This window comes from Dipteris shenzhenensis, chromosome 5, assembly GCF_047967505.1.
Source record: "Dipteris shenzhenensis isolate YYH24624 ecotype China chromosome 5, Dip_SZ_1.0, whole genome shotgun sequence".
Classification (NCBI taxonomy): Eukaryota; Viridiplantae; Streptophyta; class Polypodiopsida; order Gleicheniales; family Dipteridaceae; genus Dipteris; species Dipteris shenzhenensis.
Window position 1 is genome coordinate 19883628 of NC_141600.1, and position 12821 is coordinate 19896448.

At 44.6% G+C, this 12821-nt stretch overlaps 1 protein-coding gene across 1 annotated transcript in view; it reads right to left on the reverse strand.

Moving 5' to 3' along the window:
- LOC147901727 (CBL-interacting protein kinase 32-like) overlaps positions 1–10813 on the reverse strand; it is an 11831-nt gene extending 1018 nt beyond the window's left edge. The window contains exons 1-12 of the mRNA XM_087374479.1: positions 10269–10813; positions 9988–10050; positions 9773–9844; positions 9496–9603; positions 9277–9357; positions 9014–9067; positions 2640–2765; positions 2334–2423; positions 820–942; positions 612–731; positions 277–390; positions 107–163 (exon numbers count right to left, since the gene is read on the reverse strand). Of these exons, the coding sequence (XP_087230605.1) occupies positions 107–163; positions 277–390; positions 612–731; positions 820–942; positions 2334–2423; positions 2640–2765; positions 9014–9067; positions 9277–9357; positions 9496–9603; positions 9773–9844; positions 9988–10050; positions 10269–10454 (1194 nt within the window). The 5' untranslated portion in view covers positions 10455–10813. The remainder of the gene's footprint in view (positions 1–106; positions 164–276; positions 391–611; positions 732–819; positions 943–2333; positions 2424–2639; positions 2766–9013; positions 9068–9276; positions 9358–9495; positions 9604–9772; positions 9845–9987; positions 10051–10268) is intronic.
- Between the last annotated feature and the right edge of the window lie 2008 nt (positions 10814–12821).

Here is a 12821-nt window from a genome sequence, read left to right on the forward strand (position 1 = left end):
AGAAAAATAAACAGTGTGTAGCTTAAGGCATGGTTTTAAACGAAAAAGTGCCCTGTACTGCTATCTCTGAAGGTTGTATAAGAGAGTCCATGTAAAATCAGTTCACCTCAGTGGCTACAGACAGATGTCCCTTGCGTCCTGTCTCTGCACCTAGTAACTTCATCTGTTGGCAGCAGTGACACATAGCAATCAAGTCTCAGAGAGACACCACAAACTCCTTTCAACATGAAAATAGAGATATAAGGCTTCATATAAAATAAATTCTCCCTAATGCACCTTGTAATTTTGCCTTTTCACATTGAAACCAAGAGGCTTGGCTGTTTCTTCCATCTTTGATATGATCTCAGAAGCAGGGTGTTTTGATGTGAAGTGTGTTTCTCGTTTCATATCCTGACAATAAGGAAAGTTTATAAATTATAAAGCAATACTTGAATGCTCAGCCCCTATCCTGTATCATGAGTAATGGCATTTTCCTAATTCCGTGGTTGCAGCCCTATGATCAATTCAAATTTTACATGGAATAAAGAGAGGCCTCACGTGAGCTTTCCATTTCTGCATGCTATGAATTGGCATGGGAAACAAATCTCAGAGAAATAAGGGGTTAGTTGCACCTGCTTTTTTTCAAACAAGCCGGAAAGGTTCAGACCCTTTGATAAAGAGATCAGCTCAAAGGCATTCAACAAGGTGGGCTTAGGTGTTTTTTGCTCTTTCTGTTCCGTGACAAAGTGTTCCTGAGATAAAAGATTGTGGGCCATCAAATGACAACTTTAACCCAAAGTAGTATAAGAGTACAGGCAGAATTTCAAACTGGGTCCTTACCTTTGAATCATTGAAAACTGCATCAACATCATCCAAACTAATGCCATCCTCCTCCACAAACTTTGCTGGCATATAGCCCTTTTTGAACCAAGGATCTTGTAGTATTTGTGGAATGGTGATCCTCTAAAATTAACACAAATGTTAATCATCTCTCTCTCTCTCTCTCTCTCTCTCTCACATACACACACACATGTTTGGCTCCTTGGCATTGTTGCTACAAAGTAAAAATCTCTCTCTCTCTCTCTCTCTCTCTCTCTCTCTCCGCATATAAGCCATCCTTCCCCACCAAGTGTAAAACCTGTGTGGATCTTGATGGTTGAGGCTCTAGTTCGTGTCACCATGTGTGTGTCTATTCTATTCCTGGCATAGGAATCAGTTTGGATGAGTCAATTTGTCTCCTTGGCATCGCTGCTACGAAGTATCTCTCTCTCTCTCTCTCTCTCTCTCTCTCTATATATATATATATATATACTTGAGATGCGCCGACACAGGGAGACTCTACTACGACAAATTAGAGAGCAGCAGGAGGCGGCCAGACCATAGGATAGAGAGGCTAATAGAGCACAATGACACGTCACAGACTTCTATGCATTTGAGTCAGCCCCAGGACACAGCGGGATGTAGGTGGAGTCAGCTGACATGCGGGCAACCTGGATTACTAAGCGAGGGGCCCAGAGACCACCTGCAGCACATAGAGTGACTAGAGCACACTCTATAAAGGTCGGGCCTATCACAGCTGTCCTCAAAGGGGACCACCTGAGACGAGGGGTCACTCTGAACATAGCCCAGTGGGTTCAGAGATCGAGGAGACCACGCCCTCTCCGCCACCACAGTGTGTGACAGCCCGACAGACATAGATCCGAGACATTTTCGCCGCTCACAGACAAGCCACCACGGTGCCGAGCTTCAGCTTCAGAGTCTGAGTCTCAGCTCTCAGCATACTTCAGCTAGTTGCCAGTCTCTGGTTTATATCTGATTTTTGCTCGAGCTATTGAGCTCTGTAGATCAGTTTAGCAGTTTTAGCACTCAGCAAGAGCCCTAGCGCGCCCTTTGCTCCAGCCCATTGAGGCCTATATGAGATCTTCCTTTTTGGTGTATTTTGTACCTTCTCCCATAGGCCCGCGAGGCCTTCCACGGACGTTAATACATTCTCTCTCTCTAAGGCTGAAATCCAACCATGTACAAGACACAAGCTCCAGCTTATGCTTGACGTTGGAGCTTAGCTATATCGCATTTATTTATCAAACTTACATAATGCTTGGAACCCTTTGAATATACATAGTCTTTCAGAGTCTAGAAATAAACTTGAGTCACATTGAAAAGTTTGAAGAGGTTATTGTGTGTCAACTGTGTTGTGAATATTTAATTAACACAAATAAGTTTTGGGCTGATATTGGGATCCTGGCCCTCTATAATGCATTCACAAATCCGCGATTGTCTCAGTGATTGTGCCTGTGTATATGAAATTTGAATAACAATTCTTGTGAACACACAGAACAATGTGAGCTACTTACAAGCTTGGGGTTTGGATTCAATATCCGTGTTATCATCTTGCGAGCCCCAGAAGAGAACCACGGAGGAAACCTGAAATCTGCCCTGTGAATCTGTCTCCAAAAACCAGTGCGAGTCAATCTAACCATTTTCATTATTCACCAATGATTTCAGTCCACCAAAGTCCTAACACCTAGAGCCACAGTGACACCAAGTGAGTGTACGATCTTCCTCATTTAGACTTGCTTGCTTCGAAAAACTTATGGTAAACATAAAAACAACAAACCTTTCTTGATACTGAGAATCTTTGGTGATACTGAGTGACTCACTTTTCTGTACAGATTCATGAGGTTATGGTCATCAAATGGCAAGTATCCTGCCATCAGGACAAATAAAATGACTCCACAAGACCATAAATCTGCTTTAGCACCATCATATCCTTTATGAATGATAACCTATAAGAAATGCCAGCAAAGTATCAGCCCTATGACAGACAAAGCATTGTTTATCCAATGATATTAAAATGAACAAAGTAAGATAAAACTCAACACACGACACATTTGAGACACAACAATTTGTTTTTAAAAGCACACATCTGGTATATTCACTTCACGGGATGCCACCCAAAAAACTTCAAACACAGACTTCAGTGTGCATATTGTGGAATACATTTATGGCTTCCTTATGTTAGAATAGCCCAAATTAGGTGAGCATATTACTTCCTCAAAGAGCAGGGCCGAATTTTGTTCCTTGTATGAGCAAAAGGGCAAGTTTAACACGGGTCGCAGATGCCCTTAAGGCTTAGCCACATGCATATGGTGAATGAGTCGAACCTTTATTTCATGTGATTTGCTAGGTCATCCACCTAATATGGTACTGGTAATACATGCAACAGCAGCTTCATGATGTTGATCTTGAGGGATATGATGTCAACATCATGTAAACACCACATGCACAGATTCTCAAGGGGAAGAGTATGATACATCAACTGTAATGACAAACATGAGTTAGCAAGTTAAGTCACTGCATTCGCAATGAGGAGGAGAGGGAGGCAAAGGGGTGTCTCACTTTGATCAAAGTGTGCCTCATGTGCCACCCCACCAGGCATAAGGGGATGCCGAGTGGCCCCTACCACTTAATTCGCGAGCACCTTACATACACGAAGAGAAGGGGAGAGACTGAAAGAGGATTCAACAAGTGGCATCAAGGCTAAGGTGCAACATTAGACTGTTGGGGTAAGTATGATCAAGGGCTTGCTCTATGGTGCATGTGTGCATCTAGGGGAGTCACATGTGTGTTTGTGTGTGTTGTAAAGGCACATCAAGTGCTATGATGTGTCTAGTGTATGACCTAAGTGATGATGTAAGACAAAGGCAATCCCACTGATGTAGGGATTGATTCCCACTGATGTAGGGGCTGATTGCCACTATGTAGGGAACGTATTACCTTCTCCCCCTTTCTATAAGAGAGAGTCCTCTCTCTCACAATCATAATAGAGATCTACCATATTGCTTTCATTGTGCTCTCACACCTCTTGCAAGATGCATCTATTCTATCCTACGGGATCCTACAAATGGTATCAAAGCTTTAGGTTCTAGATCTAGCCTAGCCTAGCATTAGATGCTATCTCTAGCATAAACTACAAGTTTCTTCATCTTCTCCATTTTCCTCCTCCTTCCCCAAATCTTTGAGAGCTCTGTTCTCTGCCTACAAACGACCATTGCCCAAACCCTTTGAGCTGCAAACTCCTCACGTATGGGCGAACTTCCAGCTGCAAGCATTTAGGGAAATTTTGTCTGTATGCGCAATGCCAACACTCACACTCCTCGACGAACTTTCGCGCAATTCCGCCTCTGTACCTACCTATCTGCAAATTCCTCTGAGCCCGTGCTAGAGGGTAAGCTGCTGCTGAAATCTGAGCTCATTTGGACAAGGAATGGAGGCGCAACAGACGAAAACCCAGTCAGTCTTCTCAAGCTTGGCTATAGCGACCTGACGCAACATTGCGCCCCTCCTTGCTGGTAGCCCTTCTTTGGTATAAGGCCCTTCTTCCTACATAAAAATCCCCTTGAATAGAGCTATGAGCTGTGAGAATTGCACCCTCCAAGTTCTGGTCTCTGTTTTGGAAAGTTTTGACAATGTTGTGAGTTTGATGCTACATTAGATGCTACTTTAGCATTTCTGATGTTTTAAAGTGTTGAATAGCTTCAGTACAACTATGGCTACAGCTTTGCTTTAGGTTGCTACACCTGGATTTGCTTGGAATGCTTTCATATAGCCACCTCTATGAAGCATGCAAGTGAAAGCATCATTTCCATTATGTTTTGTAGTATGGAATTTGGTTGCAAGCCTTTACTACTCTAAATGCTTGTATTTTGAAGCTCTTCAACTCTTTCTAGCCTTGTAAGAGAGTAGACACTGCCCATTTTGGGTTAGACCCTCTCATGGCTACCATCTTGAATATGGATAAGTTCAATGGTAAAGGCTTTCACACATGGCAGATGAAGATTAAGTTTGCATTGATGAGGGAAAACCTCTGGGGGCTTGTCAAACCGGCTTCAACTTCTTCTTCAACAACTTCTAATGCTGGAGAATCCTCAGCTCCGACACGCCCGGCAAGAGATCCTGCTAGAGAGGAGAAAGCCTATGGCATCATTGCTCTTGGCTTAGGAGATGACTATATTCATCACATCTCTGATTTAGAGTCTCCTTCTGAAGCTTGGCAGAAGCTTGACATTATTTTTTGTGCTAGCTCTCACATCTCAAAATTGTCACTTAAGATTGCTTTCTTTGAATTGAAGATGGTTAGTGGCACTCCCTTGGCTGCCCATGTCAATTACATGCGGAGTCTCATGACTTAACTTGCTTCTATCAACTCTCCAATCACTACAGATGATGCAATGGCAGTATTGCTCAAAAGTATGCCTGAAGATTATGATCATGTTGTTACCACTCTGAAAAATCTTCCTAATCCTACTCTTGAAGGTCTTATTACTGCTCTTCAAGAAGAAGAAAGTCACATGGAACTCCAGAGAGGCAATGACACAGCCTATGCCATAAAAATTCAAAAGGGCAAGTTTTCACCTTGCAAACATTGTGGGAAGACTAATCACCGCTCAAAAGATTGCTTCAAGATCAATCCATGCAAACATTGTGGCAAAAACAATCACCATGAAAAGTATTGTAAAGCCAAAAAGAAACTACAAAGTCAGAAGCTGCCAATCTACTTTCATTTGATGAGTCTCCACATGATGAAGACTATGCTTTTTAGGCACTTTGTTTATCATCACTTGGTCAAAATTTTGAGATTCTCTGCCTGGAGTAGTACTCCAAAAAGAATATGTAAATCACCTCTGGTCACCATATGATGTAGACCATGTGATATGTGTTTTGACTATCCCATTTCTGTAAACCTCACACCCTTGGGAGCCCTTGCTAGCATGAGATCCTAGCCATAGATTAATCCTTGACCACCATGAGATGGCATGAGAAACTATGAGACCAGATGTATCCTTGACACTGCAAGAGGCAATCCCTTGAGGGGGGTTTGTTGGGGTAAGTATGATCAAGGGCTTGCTCTATGGTGCATGTGTGCATCTAGGGGAGTCACGTGTGTGTTTGTGTGTGTTGTAAAGGCACATTAATGTTGAGACTGACATCTCCAGGGCGCACCCCAGCCCCCACGCAACAGGGCCAAAGGGGGTAGACTGGCCGACCAGCTCCCACGCAGCAGGGGGCCAGAGGGGTTAGACTGGCCGACCAGCCCCTGGCCGACCAGGTCCTGGCCAACCAGCCCCTGGCCGACCAGCTAGTCGGCCCAGTTGGCTGACCGACCAGGCTGGTCGGTCTAGGCCAACTAGACCGACCCTCCTGGCCTCCCCTATATAAGGGCCCTCCCCCTTCCTCATTTTTCTCACTCACTCCAGCAGCTCCTCAAGGCTCCAGTCATTGCCTGCTCCTGGCCGTCCCTACCTGAGCCCCTCAGCTGCCCTGTTGGCTGCCCACGCTCCCTCTGCAGATCCCTCCTCTTTCCCAGGCTCCTGCCTCCTCACTCCAGGCTTCTTCAGTCTCCTTGTTCCCAGGTTCCTGCCTCTTCGCTCCAGGCTCCTTCAGCCTCCTCATTCCCAGGCTCCTGCCTCCTCCGTTCAGGCTCCTCTAGCCTCCTCGCTCCCAGGCTCCTGCCTCCTCGCTTCAAGCTCCTCCAGCCTCCGTGCTCTCAGGCTGCAGCCTCCTTGTGCCCCTTTTCTCTGCTTCAGTTCAGCCCCTTCTGCAGCTCCTGTTCAGGACACTTTGTATTTCAGTTGCTGCCCTGGTTTATGGGCTGAGTTACAGCAGATCTCTACGGTCTCAAGCAAGCTCCTAGGGCCTCGAATCAGCGTATTGATACCTTCTTCTGCCGCCAAGAGCTTCATCGCTCTCTGGCTGATCCCAATCTTTCTCTTTCATGAAGGACAGCTTCATACATTCATCATTCTTTATGTGGATGATCTAATACTTACTCATACCAATCATATCCTTGCCATTAAAGTTGCTCTTCAAACTGAATTTGAGATGACGGATATGGGCCTCCTCCATTTTTTCTTGGGTCTTGAGATTTGGCAAACCAAGAGGGGGTATTTTGTCTCTCAGCAGCGCTATGTTCACGAGCTCCTCGAAACTTTCCACATGGCTGACTGTCGGCCCATCACTTCTCCCATGGATCCCAACTCTAAACTCTCTGCTTCTGGGTCCACTGCTTATCCTGATGCCTCCCTCTACCGCCAGCTTGTTGGTTCTCTTATCTGGCTACTTAACACTCGACTGGATCTCGGCTTCTCTGTCGGCACCCTCAGTACCTTCATGCAAACCCCTTCGCTTTCTCATTGGCGGGCTGCTCGACGTCTCCTCCACTATCTTCAGGCGACCTCTACTTTCGGGCTCCTATTGCCCTTGCTCGCAATCCGGTTTTCCATGCTCGGACAAAACACATCGAAATTCAGTACCACTACACGCGAGAGAAGGTTCTTGACGGTACCATTTTGTTCCTCTTCAGCACCACTACCGACAACGTCGCCGACATTTTTACCAAACCTGTTTCCTCTCCCCTTCTCCGGCGTCATGCCAGCTCTCTGGGTCTTGTGCCACACCCTAGAGCTGAGAGGGGGTGTTGAGACTGACATCTCCACGGCGCACCCCAGTCCCCACGCAGTAGGGCCAGAGGGGGTAGACTGGCCGACCAGCTCCCACGCAGCAGGGGGCCAGAGGGGGTAGACTGGCTGACCAGCCCCTGGCCGACCAGGTCCTGGCCGACCAGCTGGTCGGCCCAGTTGGCTGACCGACCAGGCTGGTCGGTCTAGGCCAACTAGACCGACCCTCCTGGCCTCCCCTTGGCTGACCGACCAGGCTGGTCGGTCTAGGCCAACTAGACCGACCCTCCTGGCCTCCCCTATATAAGGGCCCTCCCCCTTCCTCATTTTTCTCGCTCACTCCAGCAGCTCCTCAAGGCTCCAGTCATTGCCTGCTCCTGGCCGTCCCTACCTGAGCCCCTCAGCTGCCCTGTTGGCTGCCCACGCTCCCTCTGCAGATCCCTCCTCTTTCCCAGGCTCCTGCCTCCTCACTCCAGGCTTCTTCAGTCTCCTTGTTCCCAGATTCCTGCCTCTTCGCTCCAGGCTCCTTCAGCCTCCTCATTCCCAGGCTCCTGCCTCCTCGGTTCAGGCTCCTCTAGCCTCCTCGCTCCCAGGCTCCTGCCTCCTCGCTTCAGGCTCCTCCAGCCTCCGTGCTCTCACGCTGCAGCCTCCTTGTGCCCCTTTTCTTTGCTTCAGTTCAGCCCCTTCTGCAGCTCCTGTTTCTCATCCTGTTCAGGACACTTTGTATTTCAGTTGCTGCCCTGGTTTATGGGCTGAGTTACAGCAGATCTATTTGTGGCACATCTTGTTGTCTCTAGTGTTCTCTGTGTGATTCTGTAGCTTCAGTTTGTTTGCATCTTCCGCTGCCACTTTTAATAATCAAGTGCTATGATGTGTCTAGTGTGTGACCTAAGTGATGATGTAAGCCAAAGGCAATCCCACTGATGTAGGGATTGATTCCCACTGATGTAGGGGCTGATTGCCACTATGTAGGGAAGGTATTACCTTCTCCCCCTTTCTATAAGAGAGAGTCCTCTCTCTCACAATCATAATAGAGATCTACCATATTGCTTTCATTGTGCTCTCACACCTCTTGCAAGATGCATCTATTCTATCCTACGGGATCCTACATAGACTGCACTTGAGAGTCCTGGAGACGTAAATAAGTTTCTGTCAAAAATCTGGATGATGCAGGTTAGCATTTAGGAGAGGGCTAATTTAAAAAATGTCCAATCTCCAGCTAGTGAAGATCACATTATTATTTTTCTGGTCTGGCTTAGGCAAAAAGCTTTTTAAAAAGTGGTTGATAGGGAAACACATGGCAAAGAATAGAAAGAGGTACGACTCTATCAGTGCTCAAAGGTGGGTCTTCAGCCAAAAATAGAACAAGCTATCACTGTATCATTGTCCAAAGGTCGATGTAGGATCGTGTATAAACATATTTTCCCCCAACAAACAACATTATAAAAACATATGTAAAATACACCAACATTAGTTTTGAAGCATTCAAACACAAGCGACTCAGCAAGCCAAGGGGAGATTCCATCGAATGCAATCTAATGCAGCATCAAGATTCGTTCAAATATAGTGTATCATACCTCAGGAGCAACATAATTTGGAGTCCCACAAGTAGTATGCAGAAGCCCATCTTCCTATATTACACACAAGATTGGCAAGACTTTAAATCAGTCCAAGATTGACTAAAAGATACACATAATACGGGCAGGACTTCCAACATCACTGAAAATCAACCAAAAGATTATGCGTAGAAGCATTCTCCTCCCCCCTTTAATTGCATAAAACCTGCATGTAGTGATGTACCCTTGTGAACGACTTAAGGCAAACAAGTACGAGTACTCACCCTCAACTGTTGAGGCAATGCACTCAGCCCAAAATCAGATATCTTCAGATTACCGTGACTATCCAGAAGCAAATTTTCAGGCTGACACAAAAAAAACGGTAAATTGAGGAAAGATGGACAAACCAGCCAAAATGCAGAGAGAGTTAGTTTGAAACTTGTATATGTAATGCACTCCAATGTCACCATCGATCTACCGTGCCATCAATGAATAAGCCTGACCTTCAAATCCCTATGATACACACCCCGGCTATGGCAATAGTCGACAGCATTTATGAGTTGCTGAAAGTATTTTCTTGCTTCATCCTCTTTCAATTTCCCTTGATGGGCCTGTTGATAGCAGGACAACCGTTGCAACAAGTTGACAACGTCAACACTTCAATTCCGTGCCAATTTTTAAACGAGATTACTTCTGCTTACTAGATGCTCACAACTGAATCTATCTCATTGAAGAGACTACAATTACACTACCTAACGGTACAAGTAGCGGAGAACTCACAATTTTGTTGAACAATTCCCCTCCTGTTATATATTCAAGGACGAAATAAATCTTTGATTTGCTTGCCATGATCTGTGCATGGCATTGCCAACATAAACATAAGAGGAACACTTTGGATGACAGTTTATGTGAACATAGATATCATGTGAAATACCGTACGCGGAACTTTGAAACTGTAGAGAGAAATGTAAAATAAGAATGCAGATTGCTATCACCTCGAACAACTGTACAACATTTGGGTGCTTCACGAGTTTCATGGTAGATATTTCTCGTTTGATCTAGTGAAATCCAAAACAACGAATCAGCAACCTTGTAGAGTGATGAACGCCCGGCAAGAGCAAAGGACGAGCGAGTTCACGTAAACAAATCACTCAAACCACACGTACACAATAACAAAGCCGAATCAAAAGAGCGACCTTACGGAGCCGAATCAAAGAGCGACCTTACACGCATATCTTAGCAAAAAGCCAGTCAAACGACGCGTCTAGTATCTCACCTGCTCGACCAACTTGTCCCTGAAAACTTTCTCCTTGTCGAGGACCTTGATTGCCACACTCTGCCCAGTTTCAATATTCCTCGCAAATTTGACCTTTGCAAAAGTTCCTTCTCCCAGGACACGACCGAGCTCATATTTTCCAACCCTCGTGCGCAAGTTCTCGCTCTTTTCATTCCCCTTATTCATTGGGTTAGACTTTCTGTTCAATAGCTCTCAGCGCACGCGTGTTGGGCGATTTGGGTCATAGCACAATTCGGTTTTGATGTGGGGCTTCAAATGCAGTCTCAAAACTGTGCCAGCGTGAATGGGTGGTGCTCCTGGTAAGGTACTGGGGAAGGACAAAGCCAAGCTATGGTGCGGAGGAAAAGAATTGGGCAATGTGAGAGAGGCAAAACGATGGATGGGAGGTGCAGAAAGGAAGGGAGAGCGTCTAGAGAGGTAGAGCAGAGCGTGAGGAGGGCTCTGCCTCTCCGGAAAGGATGCGGGATGAAGAGGTCCAAGGAGAGGAAAGGGTAGATGGCTATGGCGGGGAAGAAAAGGGAAAAAAAAAAGGTTGTGGCGTAGAGAGACTTAACGTAGAAAAGCCCACGAATATGCCTTGTACTCCACTCCACTCCTTTGGGGCTTCCCCAATTGTTGACACTTGAGAGAGATACAAAGAGAGCCTTGCTTCCCTTGCGTTGCCGTGCATGTGCACACTTGCATGCACACTCTTGCGCTCAAAATGCACCATTACAAGCTTCATTTCTACTTCTAGAGCATCAACTCTGTGGGTTACAATACAATGGGCTGGAAAGACATGTGAAAAGGACAACAAAGAGTGGTATGTCTCTCTCTCTCTCTCTCTCTCTCTCTCTCTCTCTCTCACGCACGCACACATTGAGGACATGAACACGATAGGTAGCCATATATCCTTTGTTGCATATGCATCTCGTCACTCAATAATCAACTATCTAGGTAAAAATATTCCATGTTGGACTCAATAAATAACAACAATTTCTTATAACCATTGTGACATTAAAAGGTGTGTTTTGAGAAGACTCTAAGGAAGAGGGAGGACCCATGTCACGTGGTTGTTCTGGTGTCTCATGTGTGTAAAGTATATAATTTGCCCATGAGCACACTCACACACATGCATACACATGTCCACACACACACACACATACGTACATGCATATATGGGTCAAATTTCAATCAAAATCACCTACAAAAGAGAAATTTATAGGTGTACTATTTTTTACTCTCAAATAAGGTAGTAGACTCTAGGGAAGAGAGAGGACCCATGTCAACGTGGTGGTTGTGTTCTCTCATGTGTGTATAGTATATATTATGTCCATGAGCACACTCACACAAACACATAATGTATAGGTGTACTATTTCTTGGCTCTTCACATAAGGTAGTAGTTCTATTTAGGATGCTTACATGTCTATGTTCATGTTGATTAAACTTCATTGAGTCAACCATAATTAATCTTGAGTAGGCATATCGCTTGAAATAATGATCGCAGCTAAAACTCGCTCATATAAGGCATAATGTCTTCATGTGCACCTTTCAAAGGACCAAAGATAAGTACAACCTAGGGTAAGAACTCTTGCAAAAGTCTACCCTATCTATTGTCATAAACAATATAACTTGCATGAAGTAAGCCAATTGCATTTGGTATAAGCATCCAATTCAAAAAGTATATACACCTCACATCCATCAACAAAAAAGCACCTACCAAAAGTAAATATCATCACATCCATGAATGGAGGAGCAACTAAAGAATTCTTATGTCATTTCAAGGAACTAACTTCCCACTGACATCAAAATTGGCACCTAACATGCGTCTTTAGGAGGAACATGCTTCCCATCAATATCAAAATATATTGACCGGCACCTAACATGTGTTGGTCATTAGCTTGTTCTTTGCCATACAATCAACCCACGCTTTATTTCACCCTTGAGAAAATGACTTTCTTTTCCTTTTCGTTATGGTCCATACAAACCATCAAGGCTTCAAAGGTGAGTAGTAAATGTACTTTAAGCCAATTAAAAAGTGGTGTTTCCGCATTTCAAGACCGTTTTAAAGTCATGAAAGGCTCTTTTCACAAGCATCACAATCCAAGGAGTCCCCTACCACCACCAAATTTGAACCTACATTTGACCCTTTATAACTCACTCGTTTGGCAAGGCTGAATCGGTCTACGAATGTTATCTACCTTTGATATGTACCATAAAATTATTCATGCAAATGATGACTACTATATTGTTCTTTTTATGATTTTTGGTTTACAAAAGTGACAGCGTCTGGATTTTACCAATGCATACATCATGGGAGGTAGCTCTTTAAGAAAGCGGGAGATGTCTACTACCAGCAATAGTGAGGGGATAGGTGATGGCAACCTTATACTATTATATGCAAGACATGACATAAAACAGTCATCAACTTTATAGCTACCAATCTCGAGCTTGCCAAAATTGTATTATCCTCTTTTGCCATAATAATAAAATAAGAGATATCCATTGTTTGCCACAAAAAGTGTTTTGTTAAATGATCATTACTCTTTTAA